This window comes from Rhinolophus hipposideros (genome assembly GCF_964194185.1).
Source record: "Rhinolophus hipposideros genome assembly, chromosome: 9".
NCBI lineage: Eukaryota > Metazoa > Chordata > Mammalia > Chiroptera > Rhinolophidae > Rhinolophus > Rhinolophus hipposideros.
Genome location: NC_138055.1, coordinates 72,483,434 through 72,509,015, shown reverse-complemented (window position 1 = coordinate 72,509,015; position 25,582 = coordinate 72,483,434). Strand labels below are relative to the sequence as shown.

Sequence of the window (25,582 nt, the reverse complement as noted above, 5' to 3'; positions counted from 1 at the left end):
CATTTAGTGTAGCAAGTACTCTACATTTGTTAATTATTAATCCAAAAAGTAATTAAATACAATTTATCAGGAGAAACCTTATTTAAGAGTACCTCAGTCTTAAAGGACACTGGCGAAAAGAATACGTTTCATAACCTTTCAATGAAAAAAAAAATGTAACATTACCATGACTAATATATATACAGCTCTATATATTAAAATATAATACTGTTTCTGAATGTCCATGAATTTCCAGCAAGAATAGAAAGAAAAAACAAAACAAAACCAAAAAACATCTCTCCAAAAGGGTCATAACCACTGAGAGATTCTGGACAAAAAATTACACATGGCAGATACAGAAATAGAATGAGGGAAATTAATGACAAAAGATATTCCATATCACTTCCAGAGTCAACATGCTTTGCATAAGACCACATTACTTCCTATATTTTTTCAGCTACTATTCTTGCTTCTTGTCAATTCAAATAGCTTTAAACAAACTCCAGGAAATATTATTTCTGGCAGTTTTCAAAATCTACGTCTCTTGCTACAAACCAACCCCCCACAAAAAATAAAAAATAAAAAATAAATATTTCCTTTTTTCTTCCCTCTCAATCCTTAAGAAACCCAAAGAACTTACACTATAGAAAAAAATGTTTTCACTCCAATTCCTGCACAATTTCACTTGACATCAAAAAAGCCAAGATGAGCTTAAACAGAAACACATCTGCATTATTGAGTAATGACAAATCTCACTCCATGGACTTTGTAATATACTCTTTATTTTTCAGTAAAACAATGATTTATTTTAAGTGATTTAATTAATCACTAATTAGTAAAATCTGCCATAGGGAATAGAGTTTACATGATTATATAGAGAAAGAAATATTGCTTAATATGAATTAAGAGCTAATTGATAGGTGAAAGAAGATTTTAGAACTATTGAATATTTGACAGTAACTTGGGGGTGAGGGTTTGTGAATGTAATTTGAAATTTTATTTTGAATCAATGCTAATTATCAAAAACAAACTCAAGGGAAATTCAGTATTATTAGGTTTCAGTCTTGGCTTCTAAGATAAAAAATTTAAATATTTACATGTGTTTGATACATGTATATATTTTTAAAGATGATGAAGAGTATTTTCACATTGTATATTCTCTCTCCTTAAGAAAAATAATCATAGCTATTGATGGAATAGAGCTAGAAACTACCTGATTCCCTGGTCATTGATTAGAAATGAATGAGCAGTTTTTGTGAAACTTGTTAACTTCATTTCATTCTGTGATCATTTTTTGATTTGTCAACTTGGCTAGGTTTATTCAGTCCCAGTTATTCAATCAAACATTAGTCTAGGTATTGCTGTGAAAGTATTTCATGGATATGGTTAAAGTCAACATAGCAGTTGACTTTAAATAAGGGAGATTATCCTAGATAATCTGGGTGGGCCTGATTCATCACTTGAAAGATTTTCAAAGCAGGATTGAAGATTCCTTGAGAAGAAATTCCATTTGTGAGTAGCAGTTGGGCTTAGGCTGAGAGTTTCAGCCTGTCCTTCCTGCTGGACGCCTAAGGATTTGGCCATGTCACTCAGGAACATGAAAACCAATTCATCACAATGAATCTCTTAATATATACCTCTTACTTGTTCTGCTTCTCTTGTTGAACCCTGACTAATATGATTCCAAATTGGAAAATGAAACAAAACAAAAAAGCAGTAATGGAAGAGGGAAGAAAGTTGCCATGATTTATCAGCACCCCACCCCAGGCTGTGTCTACATGTACCAATAGACTCACATCTGACAAACGTATTTATGTGTGTATATAAATACATACACACAACACACACACACACACACACTCACACACACACACCTCACATCAAAAACAGTATGTTCTCACTCAAAAAACTATGTTTTTCAGACCTCAAACTTTTGATGATATTTCATGATTCAACTGATCAAAAGTACCAACAAAAGATAACTACACAACTGGAGACTAGGTCTCAATAGCACACTCTAAGTAATAAAATAATTTGCAGAAGGAAGTAACTGCCATATTGCTTATAAGAAAGACATTTCACAGAGTTGACACAAACACATCTTTAGAAAACAAATACAAATATTGCACCTAAAAAGTGATAAATGTCGTTCATCCAACCAAAAGAAAAGTGGTTTTAACTTCTATAAAGTTAGTCAAATAATCCCATCACATTGACAGAACTGTATAAACATATTTTTCAAAATTGCAAAAAATAATGTATTAAACACAAGTTGCATATGGACAAATTAATTTTAAACACATCCCTTGTTTCCCTCCCTTACCTGGACTGCATATCTTGCTGGGTTTTGGCCTGACTGGCTTCGGCCTGAGGAGACGTGTGAGTGACCCGCTGCTGCAGTTCCACCAAGGACTGGTAATACTGTTGTTGATGGTGTTGTTGCTGCTTGTAGCGAGACAAACTGAAAAACAGTCCTAGAATGGCTTTTAAGTTTCCATTTCTTATTTCTGTATCAAAGGGAAAATAGAAAAACAGTATCATCTGAAATGAATGTTTGTTTTGTTTTTTTACCAATGAAACTAGGTGCCACTCTCATAGACTAAATCTTTGAAGATAGAACGGCAACTCGATTCTCTCAGTCACAGATTCAAGCAAATATAAATTTTTGAAACATGCTAACATTTCCAGAGAGAGAGAGAGACAGAGAGAGACAGGGAGGATGAAGGGTACAGAGAACAAAGTTTACTTGAGTTCTGCTCTTTGCTGACCTTGAACTACAATTTTTGTAGAGTTAGCTGCTTCTTGGAAATGGATGGGCTCTCAGGAAATGGATAGGCTCTCAATCATTTGACTTAGCACTTTGCTTCCCTCAAAAATACACACAGCTCTTACCAACACAGTGGTGGCTGTGAACCACAGAAAGCCACTTAAATGTCGGTTGTCCTGTATTATAAATACTGATGGTGTGGGTGCACCTCATAATAGCAACTGAATTTATAGCAGTTCACACTCCTTCAAAGCATGTCATAGGTATCCATTTTTAATGCTTTGATTCATTTATTTTTAATTCTTGTTACATATCAATAAATAAAAAAGATCAACTTAGTCATGACTTTAGATAATATAATTGAATAAATAAAAACGGAAATCCTAGTTCCAATACATGGCCTCCTGTGTAAATATTTCTAATATTGAATAAAAAATTAAATGCACAAAGAAAGCTACAATCTGAGCCTAGGTTTTTCTCTTATAGTTATAGTTTTTAAAATTAGGGGAAAAAAAATGGAAGTAAAACTTGAAATAAGGCTATGCAACCTGTAATATTTTAAATAAAACTTGCTATTGGCAATAAAATACATTCTCCTACAAGGTCAAGGTTTTATGTCTCCTTTCTGGAGTTTAGGAACATTAATAAACTATTTATATTTCTTGTTCTCTCATGGTTCCTAACACCACACAAACTACGCAGTGGAATTATTCATACAAAATGAAGCTTGAGTTTTTCTTCTTTTTATTTCCCCCAAACCTTCTTCACAGTTGCCATATTATAGAAGAGTTCACTCAATCAATATGAGGCGACAGTGAGAAAGTATTAATTTTCTCTCGTAAACCTGAATTATCGTAAAAAAATGTTTAACATTTTTTTGTCTTACTACTATGCATATTTCATTAATTTAGAAAATCATTTTGAGCATTCATATATTTTTAGAAGATAAATAAAAAACAAAAGGTTTATTTTAATAAAGCATGTCATGTGAGAAGGGAGAGATATAAAAAATCAAAACAAATGGTAACATTTCTAGCCTGTTTACAAACCACTTAGAAAGTAAAATATTATCCTGGGAGAATTTTATTCTAAGTAACAGAACCACCAGTTAGGTTTGAGCCTGAGATTTCTGGCCACTAAATGTGTAATTTAATGGTATACATCATAAAATTTAAATATAAATAATACAAATATAAAATAAAATTTAAATATAGAAAAAATTGGGAAATATCAATAATTCTACTAAATGTTGATTATGTTTCAAAAGTCACAGAATTCCCCTTTTCCCAAAGATAGCAACATTTAAAAAACTGAGAATTATCTAATATTTCTAGTATCTGTGGGGGAAAAGGGTTTTCAGAACAAATTCATTGCAGTAGAAACATTAACCAACCTAAATATTCAAAATGTTTAACAATAGCTAGCAGAATTTTTTATATATAATTAATATTCTAATTAAAAGTGGTTGTCGATACAGGTCTGAATGAACCTTCTATTTCATAATATTAGCAGTTGGTTTTTGATAACACTACTTATTTTTTTTCTAAAATATACATGTAGAAGAAAAAGATTCAGAGAAAAATGATAAAAGTATTGCAGTCTTTTTCTACTTTTCTATATTTCAATTTTAGTGATGCTCTTTTAAACCTTTAATGATTTTAAAGCCTTTACATATAACCGTTATTAGATACTGTTAGTGCTAATTATTTAAGAGCTCATGATATCTTATTGAGACTTACCAAATATTTAAACTAGGACTACGAACTTGATCATATTATAGAAATGTTATTGATAAAATATTGGAGCATTAATTTTACTCTTGTTACCTGTATTTGGGTTCATATATTATCCAGCATTACCTATCTATACATTCCTTTACTTAAGACTGAAAATATGAGGCACCCGTAATAACATAAAGATGTTAACCTGCCCACCTCCCATATACTCAGTCATGTAAAGAGCAATTTTGGCAAAATATGGAACATACCTAAATAATTAAAGCATACATTCATAACCATTGCATTTATGTTTCTACTATTGTAGAAACTTTACTGCTTTCCGTTATTGTATTATGTACTCCCACTTTACATTTCTTGCATTATGAAAAACATATTTTATACATTTTGATATCATTTGTGACAAGTGCGCTTTTTCTTACCTTCAGCTGATAGACCTTGAACATTTACTCCTCTGGCTGCTAGAAAACTAAGGCAGACATCAACATTTTCAATCTGTAACATGAAAAGCAGTGAAAAAGCAACTTAGAGGATTTTAAATAAATAAGTGAGCTAGAATGAAACCAGAGAGAAAGAATGAATACTTTACATTCATTTCATACTAGAGATCTTTACCAGAGTTTTGCTAGAATTATTTTGGCTAAATGAAAAACGAATATAAAGCTTGCATTGTCCAGTTCTGTACTTACAAACAATTCATAAAGACCTTATCAAGAATGGAATTCTTACAGATTAGCAACCCACCTACTTAACATAAAACCAGATTTTTATGATCCATAAGTGAGATTGCTTCACAAATGAGTCTCAACTAAATCATCCATACAGGAGATTGTTGCTCGTGTATCTTAGAATGTTGGGATGTGGGTAATTGAGATTCACACAGTAATATCTGATAAGCATGCTGAAAGATTAATACAGACAAAGTCTTGATACAACACGAAAGAAATGAAGCATATTTTCATCCTTGACTATAGCAAGTCTTTATTTTAAAAACTGCATTTGCATTTCTACAGTTGAGCAATTCTCTGATTAAATATAGGTATTGCCCTTGTAATTTAAAAGAGTGATATCACGGATTTTAAATAGTTTCAATATGATAACCAGCTTGTAACAACAACGTGTGACAATCAACAACCACAAAAACAAATGACTGATTTAGGTTAATTCAAAAGTTTATTTCAATATTCGCCATGGTGTTATACAGCAAAGTTAAACATCTAAGACGTTTTTTTTAAGAGTGTAAGAAAGCTGAATGTTCAGTTCTGTATGGGCTTTTTGGTATTCCATAAATCTTGAAATTCTTAAGTAGGAGATTTAAAGTTAATACTTGTTGAGACATTGTTTCCTGTCCCATTATATTCTCATCAAAAGCTATGCATGAGGCCGTACAAAGTTTGGCCAATGTCCTCTCTAGCTTAGCTGCATAGTAAAGTCAAAATGTCTCAAAATAAATAAATAAATAAATAAATAAATGAATAGATAAATAAATAAATAAATAGAAAAAAGAGATTCAAGAATCTTTCCTTATACAAATGGACAACTATTTATGTTCCTTTTGAAGATGTAATTCTGTGTAAAACTCAAATAGTAATATTTAATGAGATGCTCTTTGCTTGAAAATGATCATAGTCAGGGTAAACACAGTTGCTTTGAGAAAATTCACTTTCACAATGCTTCATTCAAAGTAAGTTTCACTGAAATTATTCTACTAAAAAAATAATTGATTAAAGATGCTAAATACAACATGACAAAACAAACTTTGTTTTGTCAATCAGCATCTGAATATCCAGTAAGGCGATGGTGCTGAAATATACTTCAAATTCTTTCTTTTCTTCACATTTCACTTTGCTACTAGAAAATAAGATTACATAAGGGAAGAAAGAAGGAGGATAGGAGAAATGGGCCAAACTGGATTTCTACTATATTCACCTGAAGTACTCTTTTTCTTTTTTTTTTAATAATCACTTTATTTTTCAATTGCAGTTGACATACAATATTGTATTATTTTCAGGTGTACAATATAGTTGATTAGGCATTTATAAAATTTATGAAGTGATCACCCCGATATATGTATACCCATCTGACACCATACACACTTATAACAATATTATTGAGTATATTTCCTATGCTTTACTTTATATCCCCATGACTACTTTGTAACTATCGATTTGTACTTCTTAATCCCTTCTCCTTTTCCACCCACCCCTCACTCCCCCTTCCAGCTGACAACCACCGAAATATTTTCTGTATCTTTGTGTTTGTTTCTGTTTTGTTTATTTTGTTCTTTAGATTCTATATATAAGTGAATCTTTCTCTGTCTGACATACTGTGCTCAGCACAATACCCTCTAGACCCATCCATATTGTTGTAGGTGGCAAGATTTCATTCTTTTTAGTGGCTGAGTAACATTCCATTGTATGTATGTACCACATCTTTTTTTATGCATTCATCTGTTGATGGTCGCTTAGGTTGCTTCCATATCTTAGCTATTGTAAATAATGCTGCAATGAATATATGGATTCATATGTCCCCCCAAAGGAGTGTTTTGGGTCTCTTCAAATAAAGACCCAGAAGTAGGATCACTGCATCCTTCTTTGTCTCTTGTTATAGCCTTTGTTTTAAAGTCTATTTTGCCTGGTATAAGTATTGCTACTCCAGTTATTTTGTTTGTTTGTTTCCATTTTCAGGAAATATCTTTTTCCATCCCTTTTCTTTCAGTCTTTGGATCTGAAGTGAATCTCTTGTAGGTAACACATATATGGGTCTTATTTTCTTATCCATTCATCCACCCTATCTTTTGATTGGAACATTTAATCCATTTACATTTAAAGTAATTGCTGATAAGTATGTAGTTATTGCCATTTTATTATTCATATTTTTTTATCTTATTTTCTTCTTCTTCTTAAAGAAATCCTTCTAACATTTCTTGTAAAACTGATTTGGTGGCAATGAACTCCTTTAGCTTTTTCTTGTCTGGGAAGCTCTTTATCTGTCCTTCGATTCTAATTGATAGCCTTGCTGGGTAGAGCACTCTTGGTTGTAGATCCTTGCTTCTCATCACTTTGAATATTTCCTGCAAATCCCTTCTCGCCTGCAAAGTTTTTTTTGAGAAATCAACTGACATTCTTATGGATGCTTCCTTGGAGATGACTATCTGCTTTTCTCTTGATGTTTTTAAAATTCGTTGTCTTTAACCTTTGGCGTTTTAATTATAATGTGTCTCGGTGTGGCCTTCTCTGGGTTCGTCTTCTTTAGGACTCTCTGCACTTCCTGGGCTTGTAAGTCTATTTCTTTTTCTAGGTTAAGAAAGTTTTCCATCCTTATTTCTTCAAATAGGCTTTCAATTTCTTGTTCTCTCTCTCCACCTACAGGTTTCCCAGTAATCCCAGCAAATGTTGGCATACTTGATGTTAGCCCAGAGGCCCCTTAAACTGTTCTCATTTCTTTTGGATTCTTTTTTTCTTTTTGCTGTTCTGATTGGATGTTTTCTGCTATCTTAACTTCTAATTCACTGATTCGAACCTCTGCTTGATCTAACCTACTGTTGATTCCCACGAATGTATTCTTTATTTCAGTTATTGTAATCTTCATTTCTGACTGGTTCTTTTTTATGTTTCCTATCTCTTTCTTGAAGTTCTCCCTGCGATCACTGAGTATCCTTATAATCCACATTTGATAGACTGCTTGTCTCTATTTTGTTTAATTCTTTTTTCTGGAGCTTTGTTCTGTTCTTTCACTTGGGACATGTTTCTTTGTCTCCCCATTTTGACTGCCTTCCTGTGTTTGAGGCCTTATATAGTACGTGTCCTGTGGGATCGAGTGGCACAGTCTCCCTAGTCACCTCAGTCAGGTGCTGTAGGTGTGTTTCTTGTGTGGGTTGTGTGTGCCTTCCTGTTGTATTTGAAATTTGGTTGCTGTTTGGACTTAAGTGGGAGGGACTGACCCTCAGGCTGGTTGGTTGTGAGGACTGGATATGACTACAGAGAAGAAGCTGTGGTGCAGGGGCTGACCTTATAAAGCAGGATTCGCTTCAGCAGGTCTCTGATGCCTGCCCAATCTACCCTTTGGGTGTCTTGCCCATGGAGGCATCTGGGTGATGCTACACCTTTGTCTGAAGCTGGCCACGAGGTGTGCCAGCCCTGTGGCCTCCTAAGACGGACCCCACCACAGGCCAACTTCAGCTGCTGCTTGTTCCCTGCCTGGGGCCACCTAGCATGAGTCAAAAAGCAATCCACAGATGGCAGCCACCTCCACTGTGTTTAGAGGTGCCTGTGATCAGCCAACCTGTGAACCAAAGCCAGCTGCTATAAGTGCTGAGCTTGGGGGCTGCTCAGCATGAGATATGGGGCTCACCTAAGCCAGATGCTGCTTGTTTGGGTTTTGAGAATCTTTGAGAAATTTTAGGAAAGTCCACAGCATGAGCCAAGACAGTCTATTTGTACGGAAAAGCCACTGGAAGTGGCTTGGGTGGGCCCTCAATTTGGGTGGGGAGGGATCTCAGGGAATAATGATGGTGGGGTGAAAAATGTTAGCCAGGTTGATGGAGACTCAGATATGGTGGTCCCCTGCGTCTGCACACCAGGAGGAAGAAGCACAAAAGAGAAATAATGGATTCTGCCTGTACTTCTGTCTGGGAGAAAACTGCTCCTTTAGCCCTTGCCCTTAGCCAGACAATTCAGTTCCCCATCATCTGACCCCAGTGCCTTTTGAGCTGCTGCCCCAGCATGGGAGCTCAGAGTGAGAGAGTCCATCAGCGAGTAATTCTGTGCACAGACCCTTTAAGAGGAATTCCTAGGACTATAGTAACCCTCCATCTCACTCAACCACAATCTCCACTGGTTTTCACAGCCAGAAGTTCTGGTGACTTCTCTCCGCGGCATGGAACCCTAAACTGGGGAGCCTGGTATGGGGTGAGGACCCCTTGCTCCTCTGGCAGGACCTCTGCAGCCATGATATCCTTTCTGATTTTTAACTGCCGCATAAAAGTGTAGGACCAGCCCATTCTGCATCTCCGCCCCTCCTACCAGTCTCGATGCGGGTTCTTCTGTAGGTCCTTAGCTGTAAGATTTCTGTTGAGCTAGACTTCAGGCAGTTCTCAGTGGTGATTGTTCTGTAGTTTAGATGTAATGTTGATGTGGTTCTTTGAGGAGGCAAGCACAGCATTTAAACTCTACCATCTTGACCAGAAAAAAATCCATAGAGTTATTTTAAAGTTTGTTTTTTTTTTTCAGGTCCATTAAAGATAAATTAAAGGAACATGACAAATAATTATTATGGCCTAATATTAAGACAGATAATTTAATTGAATATTTAAAAATGTTTACCTAATGTTATTAACTTCATACACATTATGTGCCTCTTATATAAAGTAAGAAGACTTCTGGGCCAAACATATGTAATTTACTACAAAATGTGAATAGGCTATGACTACCTAAATTTTACTTATTTTTATTATACATGAAAAGACTAGTTCACTGAAAGACTCAGAAAGGGTTAATAAGTAGAATCTGAAATTAAGCTAGTAAGATAGCTTTTTCAGGTACTGTTTAAACAGCATTAAAAAAATTATATAAATAAACTGATGCCTAGAGTCGGTATTAGGGACAAACAACTCTTCTTCAACATGCACTATAAATTACAAAGGGAAAATTAAAGGCACCTAATAAGGAAAGAAAGAAAAAAATGCACACATACTACACACACACACACACACACACACACACACACACACACCAGGGGTGCCAAAAAATGTATACAAGTGGACACTTTGGTCAATGTTGCTCAAGCAGTAGTTTGCCATAATCAGAAGTGTCTGAATGCTGATGGTAACCACTGTGAGCACCTCTTGTAGCTGCAGAAGTCAAACATGACTTGTATTCATCTTTTGTTATCGGTACATATTAAGTATTATAATTTTAATACAATTCTTCTTTCTTCAAATGTGTATACATTTTTTGGGCACCCTCTGTAAATATTTTTTTTTTTGTTATAGTCTGTATATATTTTATTTTTTGGCACCCTCTGTGTGTGTGTGCGTGTGTGTGTGTGTGTGTGTGTGTGTGTATTTTTTTTTTTGGCAACCTCTATATATTTTATATATACAGAGTGTGCCAAAAAAAATGTATACACATTTTAAGAGAGAAAAAACTATTAAAATTGTAATACTCAATATATACCGATAACAAAAGATGAACACAAGTCACGTTTGTCTTTTGCAATTACAAGAGGTGCTCAAAGTGGTTACCATCAGCATTCAGACACTTCTGATTATGGTGAACTATTGCTTGAGCAATGTTGACCAAAGTGTCCACTTGTATACATATTTTGGCAACCCGGTATATATCTATATATCTATATATCTATATCCATATATCTATATCTATATATCTATATCTATATCTAGATACATCTATATCTATATATATAATAGACTGTATTCCTTTCATATTTGTTTATCAGGAGCATTCAATATTTTGAAATATGCCATTCACTAACTATAAACACCAACAATTTGAGATAATTAATTCAGTTGCCCATTAGTAGTTATGTAACAGCAACAGAATAAGTATTTGAATACATAATTTTCAATATGACTATGAAATGTTAGTTGATTAAAATTTACTTATTTATTCAACAAGGTTTATTGGCCAAAATTAATTTTCTAACAGTGTCAGAACATAATAAATATAGCTTAGGAAGATAATATCCCTTCCCAACTTCACTTCATGGTCCTTCTGTAAATTCAACCATAGATGTTAGTACTATGCTATACTTTTTACATGGCAAAAAAGATATAATAAAAAAAATAGCTTTGAGAAACTTGTTAATGCCATTTATTGGTTAGCTTCCTGATCTGAAGCACACTTGAAAATAATTCTAGAAGATTTTTTTTTTTTAATTTGAAGATCTAATTGGTTTTATTAAACGACTCGTGAATGGTGCAGTGCCCCATGTAGCAGCTAGGGCTTCATAGACCTACACTTCATAACTACATAATAACATATTTTGGCTAACGATATTTTTTATTTCAATCATTATTGCCCTATTAAACCACAATTTTTCTGTGAATTAAAAACCTCTAAACCTTTTTGGTAATTACAAACATATGAAAGTGATTTTGCCATCGAATTGAAGCAATTAAATAGTTATATATTTTCTCATGATTTGAATCAGATATCAAATAAACTATCAAAATTTCTAATTGTATTTTAATACCTAATAGGGTTAAAATTTAATTAGAATGACTTCATGTACCTAAATAAACTATTTTCTAAAATTTTGACTGTGACTCATAGCCGCAGCAAAAAATACTTTGAATAGCACAACCCAATGCACACTTGCATAACTATAACAGAAACAAAAGTTTTATGGAGCAATACTTATTCTTACAAAATTCAAGTCACTGTGATGCTTCTTTTCTGTTTAATTTATTTAAGTATCACTTAAAATCCGTCAATGGATTTTAGGATCAAATAATGGATGGTAATCCAAGATTTAAAAAACACTGCCCTAGGAGAAAAAGAACATTGCTGTCTACAGTGCTTCTTTTAGGGGTATTTACTATTCAATGGCTAATAAAAACATGGAAAATTATCCTGAGAAACAAGGTCACTGTAAGGATATAATGCATCAGTTAACTGACATAAAAACAATATTTAAAATACTGGTTTATAATCACAGAGTTAATTCTTAGGATACTGTAACAATTTGTGTGCTCATACCTAGTATCTGAAAAAGAATTTCACCTCTTCTTGTCAGTCTCCTTTAATTTTCTAGACTCACAAATCATTTTGAAAAAGAAAGCAACTGAGTTGAAATTTGGATAAGCCCTTTAATAAGCAACTGGTATTTGACCAGATTTAAACAATTATTTCAAAATTACTAGTTTATTACTAGTTCAAAATTAAGTCATTCTTTTCTTGGTCTCTCTCTCTCTCCTCACTCCTCCTATTAGGTTTGTGGGCATATAGAGATATTTGTTGTGTTTTCACCGGTATGTTTATTTATTCATTCAAGCATATTTTTGATATGAAGATATGTGTTTATTGAGACTTTACGTCCCGGAAGGTAGGAACTGTGTTTTGTTGACTCATGTAATTTCGGCTACCTCGCAAGGTTCTTGGTATCTAATAGAATCTCAGTTCATACCTGAGGAAGAATGGAGGACAGGAGTGGTGGCTTATCAGTCCTTGTCCCTATGGAAGAAATGAGTATAGAGGAGAGAAGAACGACAACAACAACAAATCATTTGATCCAGAGGTGACATGTTAGATGCTCTTTGAGATCTTTTAAAATACACTATTTCTCCGTGCTGGACTCCAGACAATAAAAATTAGAAAGTCTGTGGGTTTGGCTGGATATCAGTTTGTTTCCAAATTTTAGCTCTTAATCTCAGTCTACCTGCTCTCTAGAGATTAAGCAAATGACTTCCTGGGATGGTCTCACCAAAGATAAGTAAAAGAAGTCAACAGAAGAGTATATACTATGTGATGCTCAACTTCCATAAAATTCAAGATCAGCAAAACTAAACCATGAAAACAGAAATTAGAATAGTGATGACCTTTGGAGGGCTCTAGTATGAAAAGGGGAACCAGGGAAATAGGCATGCTGGAAGAGCCCTTTCTTTGGATCTGAGTGATGATTACATGGGTTTAAATACATATTTAAAAAGAGATGAGCTATATATTTAAGATAGGAGTGCTTTATGCACTTCATTTTGTCTCAATTAGTGATTTACACTCTTCTATGTGTTTTACTTAAATTAAAATTTTTTAAAAAGTAATATGATTTACCTCTTGTTTTGTTGAGAATAGACTCTAGGTATGCAAGGATGAAAGTATGGAAATTTTTTAGGTGGCTGTTGCAAGCAATTAAAGTGAAAGATTATGGTGTTTCAGAGAATGGTGGTTGCAGTGAAGATGACGAGAAATGGTCAGACTCTGGATACATTTTGAGGGAATCTAATGGGAAGATACGGTATATGAAAATAAGAGGAGAGAAATCAAGGAAGACTCCAAGGTCTTTGGCCTCAGCAACTAGATGGATGAAGTCTCTATCCATTAAGATGGAAAAGGAGAGATACAGAGATGGAAAAAAACATAGATAGATACAGGGAGTTAATTTTTGGACACGTTGTCTAGTCTGTTAGACATCCAAACGGAGAGTTTGAGAGAGCAGTTGGACACACGACTTGGAGTTCTATTGAGAGGTTCGGGAGTAGCGATCTAAATTGGAGGTTCATCCTCATAAGATGACAATATAAGCCATTAGACCAGATTAAGTCACCAAGGGGTGTAAATATAAAAAGAGAAACAAATATTGAGCCCTAGGAGACTGTCACTGAAAATAAGAGGAGGAACCAACAGAGGAAACTGAGCTCTTTTTAAACAGTAATACAAAGAAATTCTTTCTCAGTTCTGTGGGCACCACATTTCTCATTTGGCTCAGGTCACAGTCACATATGTGTCTCATGGACAGTCACTCCTAGGACTGTCACTTGCCTATTATGATGTCATGCACAATTTCTTCCATTTGTGGCTTACATTTTGTTAGCGTGGAACACCTACATTGCTTCTCTTTTTCCTGTTAAATTTAAGCATGGCTAGATAACCATAAAATATTGACTGTATGAAGAAAATGAAACAAAAAATTTCTAAGTTCTAGATCATGTCAATCGTTTCAGAGTTTCAAAATTTATGGATACACCAAGCTTTGAGGGTTTTGGGGATTCTATGGAAATTCCTAATTTGACCACAATGGCCTCAATAAAAACACAGTTTTGTTAGCGTTAATCTGAAAATGAATTGCTGTGTATGTTTTTTTTATTGAAGACACTAAACAAATTCGATAGAAATTAGTCCATATTTTTAGAACTGAGTTGTTTCTATCTGTATAATTAATATTAGTATCTTGAAACACTACCATTTAATTTTGTTTATGTCCTATAAAATCAATCCATTCATTTATTCATTCATCAAACTTTTATTAAACTTATTTATGCCTGCAATTGTGCTCAATGCTGCAGATATAAATTTCAAGACAGCCACAATCCTGGTATTTTCTAAAGAGCACTGACTGATTTCCAATATTTTTCTCTATTCCCATGAAAAATGGAAGCCATTTTTCAAAACACATTTTTTTGATAGTCTAATTTCATAATTGTACATTTATCTTGACCTTGATGAGCTTGTTAAATTTGAGCATATTTATTGCTAAATCACAAATTTGGCTTCAAATGAGGACTAGAGTATTGGAAATACTTATATGTATTCATTTCAGTGTTAAATGAAATATGCCATAAAAATGTAGTGTTTGTAATTAGCACAGCTCTTTATTGAACTCATATACTTTAAGCTGCATGTTTTATGATACTCAGCCTTTTACTATTTTTACTATAATACTGTTATAACTTACTTCGGGAAATATAACTGCAGGCATCTTTCACAATATTAACAAAGTTATATTATGCTTCGTCTATTCACAGATTTTTTTCACATTACTTATGGATATTTAATAAAAATTACATTTAAGTACTAAATACCTGGGTATAATTAATAGCAACTTTATAGTGTATGATTAAATGTAAACTATGGCTCCAATACTTAACAATGAATGATAAATTCATTCTGCACCTATTGACTGTTTATTATGGGCAAAGAGCTCTGCCAGATGGTGAAGGGATATAAAAATGAATTGTAAGGTGTTTACCTTTGTGAGCTTGTAAAATTGCTGAAGAGACAAAACCAATTCATAAATTACCACAATACAGGGCATAACATGATAAATTCCAAAAGAGAATTACAAACACTGTATGGCAGTGTAGAGAAGGAACTTATCAATTTAAATACAAATCTGGGGAAAGCTTCACAGAAGAGTCATTTGGACTGAGGCCGATTTTGATAAGGTTAGACAAGCCTCAGAAGGAGGGGCGGGCATACCTATCAGAACAACCGAAAGCAAAATTAATTGCTCACAAAAATGTTTGAGAATAGATCATGCCCATCTTTACTTTCTGCAATTATATTTACAGAGCTGAATTTATCCTGGAGTTGAAAAGCTCTGTTGCCCCATGGATTCACTAAAACCACTGCAATACAAAAAGTTAAATTATTGTAAACAAGGTAGCAGGCCTAATACTTTAGAGACTGAGTTCTCTCTACAGACCCAATGCATTCTGGTTAGGACATATCTGAGGTGGTAGGTATTGCTGCTGAGTCATATATAGAGACTGTCTAGAAGAATATAAACCAATCTAAGCTTTCTCTGGATGCCGGATTTTGTGACTTGTACCATTTCTGATTAACTATACTTCCAATTTTTCATGATAAACTTGTACTGTTAGTTTCATTATATAAATTATTTAAATAAATGTGATTTCAGCCAAAAAAAAAAAAGAAACAAACAAAAAAATCCCAAAATAGGTAAAGATGGCTCAGTTTGAGCAAACTCCCATCCTATCATAGAAGTCAAATAATAATACAGATTTTAGTCAGAGATTTTAATGAGATATAAAGTTGTCTGGCAAATTAAAATAAAATGCAGTGGTATTTTTTGCATTGGTTGAAATTCTTAAAATGTTTCTTTTCATTCATTCACTTAATAATTATGAAAGACATGGAGAAGCCCTTTAAAATATATAATTTTATAGGAGAAAGAGATAATTCCAATGTAATACAACAAATGTTATGGCCAGAGAAACACAGACACACAGAAGGGTCTATTTCTGATCAAAGATCAAGGGGCTAGAAAAGAAGTAAGTTATTAGTAACTAAGATTTATCTAACACAGTTACAAAGATACCTTCTCCTGAGGTTGCCATTACTATACCACTTTACAAAGAAAAAATTTTGGGTCAGAGTATTAAATTGACAAGCTAAAGGTCACACAGAGAGAATATGTCAAAATCTGAGCCCATGTCATTAACCCCCCGATTTTTCAGCTTCAAAGGAAGTCTGAGCTACTCCCTGAAAGGTTAGGAAGAGTTAACCAAATAAGAGGATGTGGTGTGAGGTGAACTCAAGGAAGGAACACGACGTGAACTGATCATGGTTGAGAAACATCATAGGTTAAAGGACCTGCCAGGAATGCAGAGACACTGGAAATACTGAGAGCTGAACCTCACTTAAATCTTTCTCCACAACGTCTTTGTTTACCGATATGAAAATAGATCACTCCAAAGGCTATAGCTTTCAGTCAATTTGAAGAATCTATGGAGGAGGAGAAATAGGGCAGAAGAAATTCCAGAAGCAAGAATCCTGAAATCTGGAGAAGAGTGTGGCAGGAGACAAGGTCACAGATACAAACGGGGCTAGATGAGGAACATCCTCCATGCTCTGCTTGATCTTACAGTGCAGGGAACTAATGGTATGTTTTAAGTAACTTTAAAAGCAATCTGGCCTAGACGCAAATAAGCATGAGACCAAATACTGATTCTTCCACTTACTAAATGGGGACACAGGCGGCCTCCATGAGACCCAGTTTTTTTGTAGGTTTGCTGTGATGACTAAGTGAAAAATGCAAGCAATGCATCTATCACGGTACTGGATATAAACGGTTGCCATTCAATCAATAGGTGAATCAATAAGTGATGCTGATATTGCTGAACTCTCAGGTCTATCTCTAAAATGTATTATTTCTGTGTTATGATTTCACAATAGTATACATTTGAATCAAATCAAGTGGGCAATATGATTTAAATGTAACCAGGCATGCCATGAATTGTCTGTGTCCATCCATACAAGTCAGTTTAATTTAATTGATCATAAAATCATTTAAGTATAATATCATCAAGCTATATTATCTTGGACATGTCAACTTATTTCTAAGTAATTTATCTCATCAAAGATAGACTTTTTCTAATGGTTGTACTGAGATCAAGTGAACAATATTCCCCCTATTTCTTTTCCTTTTTCTCTCTTTATAGAATAAGTAATTTTTATGACATTATTTAGTCATCATAGGTTTTTAAGCTAAGAATATCACAGTTCATATTTAAAATGGCCTCATATCTCAGTATATTATTTTCCAAAGTAGGGTTTTAAAAATTGTTCTACTTTTATGTATTTTACCACTGAGTATTGCAAGTGGTAATTTTCTACTAAATTTCAAGAGGAGGAATGCAAAACATGTAGTAGTAAGTTCTTTTATTTAAGAAACTAGATTATTGATGGTAATAAAAACTAAAATCACGAAAAGATTGTTACAAAATATGTTTTCTAATACTAAGTATGATTTTATTTTTTGTTTACTGGGATACTGGCCTATCAGTAGGAAACAATTTATAGCATTTTAAGTTGCTATTAAAAATCAGGATAAAGAGCATAAAATATTTAAGAAAGTGGTTGATAGTCAAATACATAGTAAACATATTAACATTTCTCAATGGTTATTATACGTACATATATGAAGGTTGTGAATTTCCCTCAAAAATTATATTTTCTCTCCAAAAAGAAAGAAAAATAATGTACATGGAATCTGGAATCCAACCCAAAATTAATTACTTCTATTTCTATTTGTCCTATTTGGCATAAACCAATTTAAATATGATTCTCCTAAGAACATTTAAACTATTTATTCTATACTATAAAGTTAATGCAGAACTGGTATTTTCAACATTTATTTTATTTTTTAATGGCATACCCATAAAAATATAATGTCCATGTTGCTGTTGTTTTTCTTTACAAATTAGATTTAATATAGTTTAGGAAATTGCTTTCTCATCTTACTATGAATGTACTTTTTAAAAGCTATAAAGATCAAAAACCCAAATACATCTCTCATATAGAATATTGAGCAGAAACCACAGTCTTTGGTGTTTTGTGAAATCAATCTAGCAAGTCAGAGTTCCAATGGACTTTAGAGTTCATCAATCTCATTTCCTCATTGCAGAAACGTGCAGAGACTTTAAGCATCTTACTGAATTCTTTTTCTTGGGTCACATAATCAAAATTAGAATTCCAGTGACCACTGTCCTTTCAACACGACACACTTCCTCTCAATATTCCCATGCTATTTCAATCACTTCATTCTATTACTAGTATATAGAGTAACTTCTAGAGACAAACTGAGTTTTAATAATCAGTGATATTCTAATAAATGTAAATTTCCTAACGCTACTAGTTTTTGCTTATTCTTCCAAAGTTGGAACCTTTATGAAAGGAATGAAATCACTAAAGAAACTACAAACTAGAGATTTCATTTAATATTTTGTTAGAGATCAGGGCTCTATTTGTAGCAAAGCCTTTGTCTTCAGAAGCTATCTTTTTCTAGCCATTCCAGAAGATGAACAGTTTCAAAAATGGCAGGGGATCATGTGAATGGGCTAACTTAGTAATATTCCACTCCTCTGAGTCATAGCACCACACTCCTACAGTATGCCATTTATATGATTTTATTAAACCTTTAAGAGCATTCCAGTATTTTTATCTCTTCCCTATTTGGTTAGGAATCTCATCTTCTTATCTTACGTAAATAGATCTTTTGAAAGATTAGCAATTACAAGCAATGGCTGGAAAAAATAAAATGTTAAAGGACAGTAGAAAAAAGCAGGGGGTACTTTTACCATCGAGAATAGTTTCACTAGTCTAGATAACTGTAAACTACAGGAATGGAATACAGATGACTGTGAAATCCATAATGGTAGATTATCTATCTACCACATCTATAATGGCTGTCATTCTAGAAGTCACAAGCCTGTGGCTCATGGAATCAGAGCATTAAGAGAAGACTGAAACCCAATTTTCCATCTTCTAGGGACAAAAAACGGTAAGAGGCAGAAGAATTCCAAAAATCCTCATATCAGCAAATTTTAAATAACAGGATATGATGGAAAACAAGGTTGACAATTGTGGCTGAAAACGACTGAGCTACTAGGGTGAGAGAAAGGGTGGAAGCGGCAAACAGGAAGACCAGGCTGTGAACCATATTTGCCAGATCCTTGGCCATACCACATAATCTAATTCTTCGCTTGCAACTATTTTGCATCATTAAATTTCCTAATCCCTCTATGGACTTGTGAAGATCCTTAAATATAATGGCCTATTTTAAACTAAAGAAAAATGTGTTTTCAAAACAACTTTTCCCCTACATGTCTTACATTTTTGTCTAAGAAGCCTGCACTTGTGCCTCTGCATTTCAAATATATGTTGGGCATTTTTTTCTGCTATTTTTAATCTTCTGGGCATTCTGGACATTCCAGGTATTTATAGTTTACTAATTTACTTCCTTGTGTAATCTCACCAAAGTTTGGCATGCAGCATATATTTTGAATCATGATACCACCCACCTAGAAATCATTTAACAGGTGCTGCACATACTAGTAACTTCATCTTTGGATGAGGTTAAATATAGTGTTGAATAAGCTCCTACAAACTAAGGTTTTAGCCATGGCTTAGAATAAATATGAATCACAATCTTTCAATAACCATGTTAATAAATTGATGAAAGGACAAGTTCATGTTTTTCTTAAATATGTACTCTTTGGTCCATGTTATTTGAAAGAATTATTATAACATTTTTATCTATTATTAGATGCTATAATCGATTTTTTCTTTATACAGTAAGATAACCATTAGAGAATTTCATGGAAATGAGTACATTAGTATTAGCTAATATTTGAAGTCATTATCATATTGATTACAATTCCTCTGTGTAATCCACTTTAAAACACCCATATCTTCACACAATTATATCCCATTATGACATAGCACAAAGGAAAGTGTACCCCCATTTTTTTCCAACATTAAATATTCCACACAGACTTCACATTTCCTCCTCTGCCACTTGCTATAGGACTTGGTGTCATCACTTGTCTCCCTTTTCCCTTGAATCCTTCTCTTTCCCTACTGCTTTCTCCTTCTCTACCTACTTCCCCCATTGCGAAAAGTCTTCTCACCCTGTTTTGCTTTTGAACTATGTATATGTGTGTGTGTGTGTGTGTGTGTGTGTGTGTGAATATATATATATATTCTTCTCTTCAACAGGAAACTCCTAGAAAGATTATTCAAGACTCAATAGATATCTACACCCCTCAGTTACTCCTTAACCCATGATCACTCCATAGAAGATGTTTACATAAAGGTCACTGATGCCTGTCTAATTACTAGAACAAACTTCCTCTTTCCAGCATACCAACTTGTTAACTATGGAACATCTAACAGCATCTGCCACGTATGCACATCTTACTTTGCCCTATCTCACTGTGTGAGTCCCAGTACTATAGCGTAAGCTCCCATAGCTACCCTAAGGATTAACAATCCGTATCTGTTGAGCCACTCTCTCAGTGATGCTCTCACTCTCTCACCACCCTTTTGCTTTTGTGACTCCTACACATCTGTTCATCATGAACATATCCATATTCGCCAGTTGAGAACTGCAGCTTTCTTCCCTTCTGACTTTACACAGACCTCTTGTGAGATCTCGTCCTCATCCATGCCTTCAATCATTATCTATTCACTAGGTATATTCTAACCAATACCTTACTTCTGACCCTCAGAAACACATGCCCAAATGTCTGAAGTCACGTCCTCCTTGACAGGCCAATGGATACCTCAAATTCTACTTGTCAAAATATGAATTTGTCATCCTCTGTCCTCCACCTTTTAGCCTGTTTTCTCCCCCTCTTAATCATATTGTTTAATGGTAACCACTTACCCGTTCAGGCCAAGAAATCAGCGACCATTTTTTACTCCCTATACTCTTCATCTCTCACATCCAATTGGAGACCAACACTTGTGACTTTTACAATTCCCAGAAAGCATCTAGGGTGACCTTTTTAAAATATATACATTAGATCGTGCCATAGCCCAGCTTTAACATTTTCCAAAAGCTCCTCAACCAACAAACAATAACACACAAACTCATGACTTTGGTCCTAAATGATGAGACTTTTAGAGTCCCCTCCAAACACTGTGTTCCAAACACTGTGCTGAAACCACAGTGGTCTTCTATCTGTTTCTGTAACACACCACTCTCATTCCTTCAATAGGAAGAACAAAAGAACAGTCCCTTTGTTCTTCCTATGCAACACTATTGCTTTTATTAATTAAATATTTGCTCCTGTGATCCTCAAGTGTCCCAATATCTGCTACCTTAGGCACTCAGATAGTATTAGCTAAATATGTACTGCCTGGCTATTATAGGAATCCATCAGCATATTGCACGCTCATACCACAGGAGAGCTTCTATTCATAAAGGCTTAAAATAACCGAAAAAATTCAAGTCTGAAATTTAAATAAAGACAATAGGTGTCTAGGAATAGTAGCAGACCTAATTTTACCATACCTTGTGTTATTAAACACAACCAGCAGCTAAAGGCCTCAAAAGATCAGATATACAAAAATATATGGTCAAAGGAGTCCCATGAGTAAGGACAGCACTCACTTAGGTACTGACACAGCACCTCTCAGTTGTTATGCGAAAAAGAAACAGGCAACATCCTGTTTGGAATAGGTACATAAAATTCATAAGCCTAGTCATGCTACTTTAAGTTTCTTTCCTCTACTTTCTTGTCTCAGTTAAAATCCGGAATTTTTATTCATTCATAACATAGTGCTAATGCCAATTAAGAGCAGAGGCAAAAATAATTCAACCAAAAACGTTACTTTTAAGTCATATGTCTTCTTCTGAGTCAACATATTGAGGGCTTGCCAATATTATTCAAAGTTCAACCACATCAGAAAAAATTGGGATCCAAGTCATTCTTACTCAAAATCCAATGTGATTTCGACTAATACTTTTTGGCTGGACCAACTACCTTTTTACTGTATTTGCACTTCTCAGGCATTTTTTTTTCTTTTGTTTTAAATTATTTTTATCAAAAGCAGAAATATCTATGACATACATACTAGATGTTACATGACATGTGGCAGCTAACAAGGAGTAAGAAGTAATAAAAAATTATCAGTCAGATACTCATGAGGATATTCTCATGAATTTGTAGAATCTCCTGAGGATATTCTCATGAATTGGTAGACCACAGCAGCCCGCGGGCCAACTGCGGTCAGTAATCCATTGTTAATTGGCCCGCAGCAAATTCCAAAAATATATTTAGTTTACTTAAATAAACCAGGTGAGGCAATATGTACTTCACCTCGAGTGAGTGGCCCAGCTGTTTGTGTATTTTACCGCATATGGTCCTTGGTAAAAAACGTTGAATAAAGTTTGGACACTCCTGGAGATGTTTCAGATCAGTATCCAAGGACTGCATCTCTATTCAGTTAGTAGTTTTGGAGGGGTTTTTGTTTTGGGTTTGTTTTTGTGTTTTAATCCCCTGTCAGGAAATATTACTTGGCTATTCGTCGAATTCCCGGTAATCAGAATCAAATTGGAATGAGAGCAGAGAAGGTAAGAGTTTTTGTATCTAACACCTCCTTTCATGGTTGAAACAATGAAAGCAAAACCAACAGCACTCGGTTTAAGAAACATAATATATGATATCCAGGGACTATAGAGCTTTTCAATGTATAAAGCCCGGAAAATCTTTTAATAGGTATCAACTCATGAATGTGCTCTTTATAAAGTTTGTAGTAATACTACTCCACATTAACATACCAGTTTAAGTAGTAAAGAATGTTCATAATTTTATTTTATTATCACATTCTATTTAGCATTCATTTTTCAGATGAGAAAGCTGAGGCTCAGAGAGGTTACATGTCTTTCCCAACCTCACACAGATTTTATTGTAGCAGGGTCTGAAGGTTTTATAATTCCTTTCAGTAAAACTTCAAAAAACAAGTACAATTAATTTCCATAGATTCATGCTTGTGTCCAGAGTAATTAAATCAGGAAGTTTCCTTAAAACTGAAGTATTTTATGGAGTCTTTCTTTATAGCGAATTTTTTCAGAGCAGGTACACAGAGTACATGACATTGTTAAGAGGTCCTTTAAATGCATGTTAAATACACACACACACACACACACACACACACACACACACACACACACACACACACACACACACACCCCTGATGTGCTAGTTAACCAAGCTTTAAAAATGAATTCCTTTTACCATTTTGGATTTCAGTTTTCTTACATTAAGGAAAGCAGGTCAGCAGGTCAAAAAAGTCCATATATTTTTTTCATTTTTCCAGTCCCTGACAATTAAGAACTCATAACATTTATATGAAATGTCTATTCCGTGCTAACAAGAGTTTCAAAGGAAGTGTTAGATTGTGGATTTTGGCTACCATCCTGATTATATCTGCTGATGTAAGTTGAGTAAAGGCATTTCGTGTTCTAGGTTGTCCTATAAAATTAGCTTGTGAATATTTAATTAAGAAAGGGGTGAGGTTTTTATTTCAGCATTTAATCAATCTATGATTGTATTATAATACTCAAGTTTTACCAGTCGGTAAAGATGAGAGAAGACTGAAATGGAGACAGACTTCTAGATGGATGCCTTTCCGGAAAAGCATGTCTCACAATTAGTCACTGCTCAGCAGGCCCCCAGCAACGTGCTTTTAGAGCTATTTCCCAAAGTGCGGAAGAAGCCATGTGTTTACACTGGACTTGGTTATGAACAAAGAAAATACTATTTATGTATTTTAAAAATACACATGGAAAGTTCTATTCTTCAAGCCAGTTGTTCAGACTAAAAGGCTCCAGTTAAAATTGGAAATGGGTTTTATTGCCCCCAAGACCAGTGTTAAATTATTCAGACATCAGAACAAAAAAGATGTCAAGGATGGACTTAAAAAATCTGGAGATATAAGTATGTTACTCAGGAGTCAGACATATTGAACTGTATTGATGCTATCACGTGTTCATAAATTACATCCAAATCATCACAGGATATAATGTGATTCCATGGCTTCTAAAACAAACAGGAAGTCATGCAAAAGAATTTTCTAGTCCATTTACACAGGCCGTTGAATCTGGAAGTGAAAATAAGCATTATATTTAGAATAAATATGATTCTTACCATCTGAGATTGACTCCTAGGACATCCATTGATATCTTCAACTTTTTCATTTGCTAAAGCCAAGAAACAAAATAAAAGAGAGAAAAAAAGAATGACATGCTTAAGCAATGAAGTGAAACACACTGAAAATGAGACTAAGAAAAAACAAAACAAAAACACTAAGCAAAATGCTCCTGCTCCATTTACTCTGTCTCCCAAGCCTTGTACAAGAGGACACACTTGTTAGCAGACTCCAATTCCATATGCACAAATCAGGCAAAAAAAAAAAAAAAAAAGAAAGAAAGAAAGAAAAAAAAGGAGAGAGTGAGAAGGAAGTTGCTGCTAATTCTTTTGCCTGTGCCAAATGACTGCTGACATGAAACCTTTCACAATTGTCACTGCTGGATCAGGATACAGTTTCACGGAATCTCCAAGTATATGAGTTGCTGCAGTTAATGAAATGCACACATGGGAGACATATGGTTTAATGAAGCGTTCATTTCTGACAATTCAGTGTATGTAAAGATACAGTTCTAACTATTTAAAAGTATGGCCAAAGTGCCCTTTTCAAACATTCTCACATAAACATTTTTAATTAAATCATGGGAGGGCTACATTAATCTCAGAGACCCATAGACCGAGTTTGTATGAATTCCACTTAAACTGTATTTTACCAAAAGGGGTGGGAGCAGAGACTTTCATGGTTTCTCTGAGGGCAGGTCTTACCGATGATCTGGATGATTTCGGCTAGCAATACTCCGTCTGCGATGTCTTGTTGCAAATCCTTGATCAGCCGCTTATGGCCCGATTTTGCTAGGTAGTGGTTGGCCCAGTCGGTGTAAATCTGTTTAACAGAGGGAGGGAAGAAGTGAAATGGGATGAGGGAAAAGAGAGATAATAAAAATGCTTAAGACAAATGTTGCATTCAAAGGGAAGCTATTCTGGATCACATTCCAGCTTAAGAAGTCATGGCTCAAAAGGAAATAGTTGTAAAATAATTTTTAAACAGCTCTTTGCCCCCACTTATCTCTTGTTTCAAAGGGGGATGATTCACTCTCTTTCAAAACCAGGGACCAGTCACTTGTGACACAGCAAAACCTCTTCCTTCCCAAATGACTCCTGTTTGCATATCAGTTTGGATTTCACTCTCTTTCCCCTGGCTGTATCATATTGTAAATAATCCTGCATATCTTTGTAGAAGGA

General features: G+C 34.4%; 1 protein-coding gene across 7 annotated transcripts in view; it reads right to left on the bottom strand.

The window, feature by feature from the left end:
- NAV3 (neuron navigator 3) overlaps nucleotides 1–25,582 on the bottom strand; it is a 785,517-nt gene that overhangs the window by 215,849 nt on the left and 544,086 nt on the right. For all 7 annotated transcript variants that reach the window (XM_081061016.1, XM_081061019.1, XM_081061021.1 and 4 more), the window contains exons 3-6: nucleotides 25,106–25,223; nucleotides 24,401–24,453; nucleotides 4,905–4,977; nucleotides 2,303–2,486 (exon numbers count right to left, since the gene is read on the bottom strand). In XM_081061016.1, coding sequence (XP_080917142.1) covers nucleotides 2,303–2,486; nucleotides 4,905–4,977; nucleotides 24,401–24,453; nucleotides 25,106–25,223 — 428 coding nt within the window. The remainder of the gene's footprint in view (nucleotides 1–2,302; nucleotides 2,487–4,904; nucleotides 4,978–24,400; nucleotides 24,454–25,105; nucleotides 25,224–25,582) is intronic.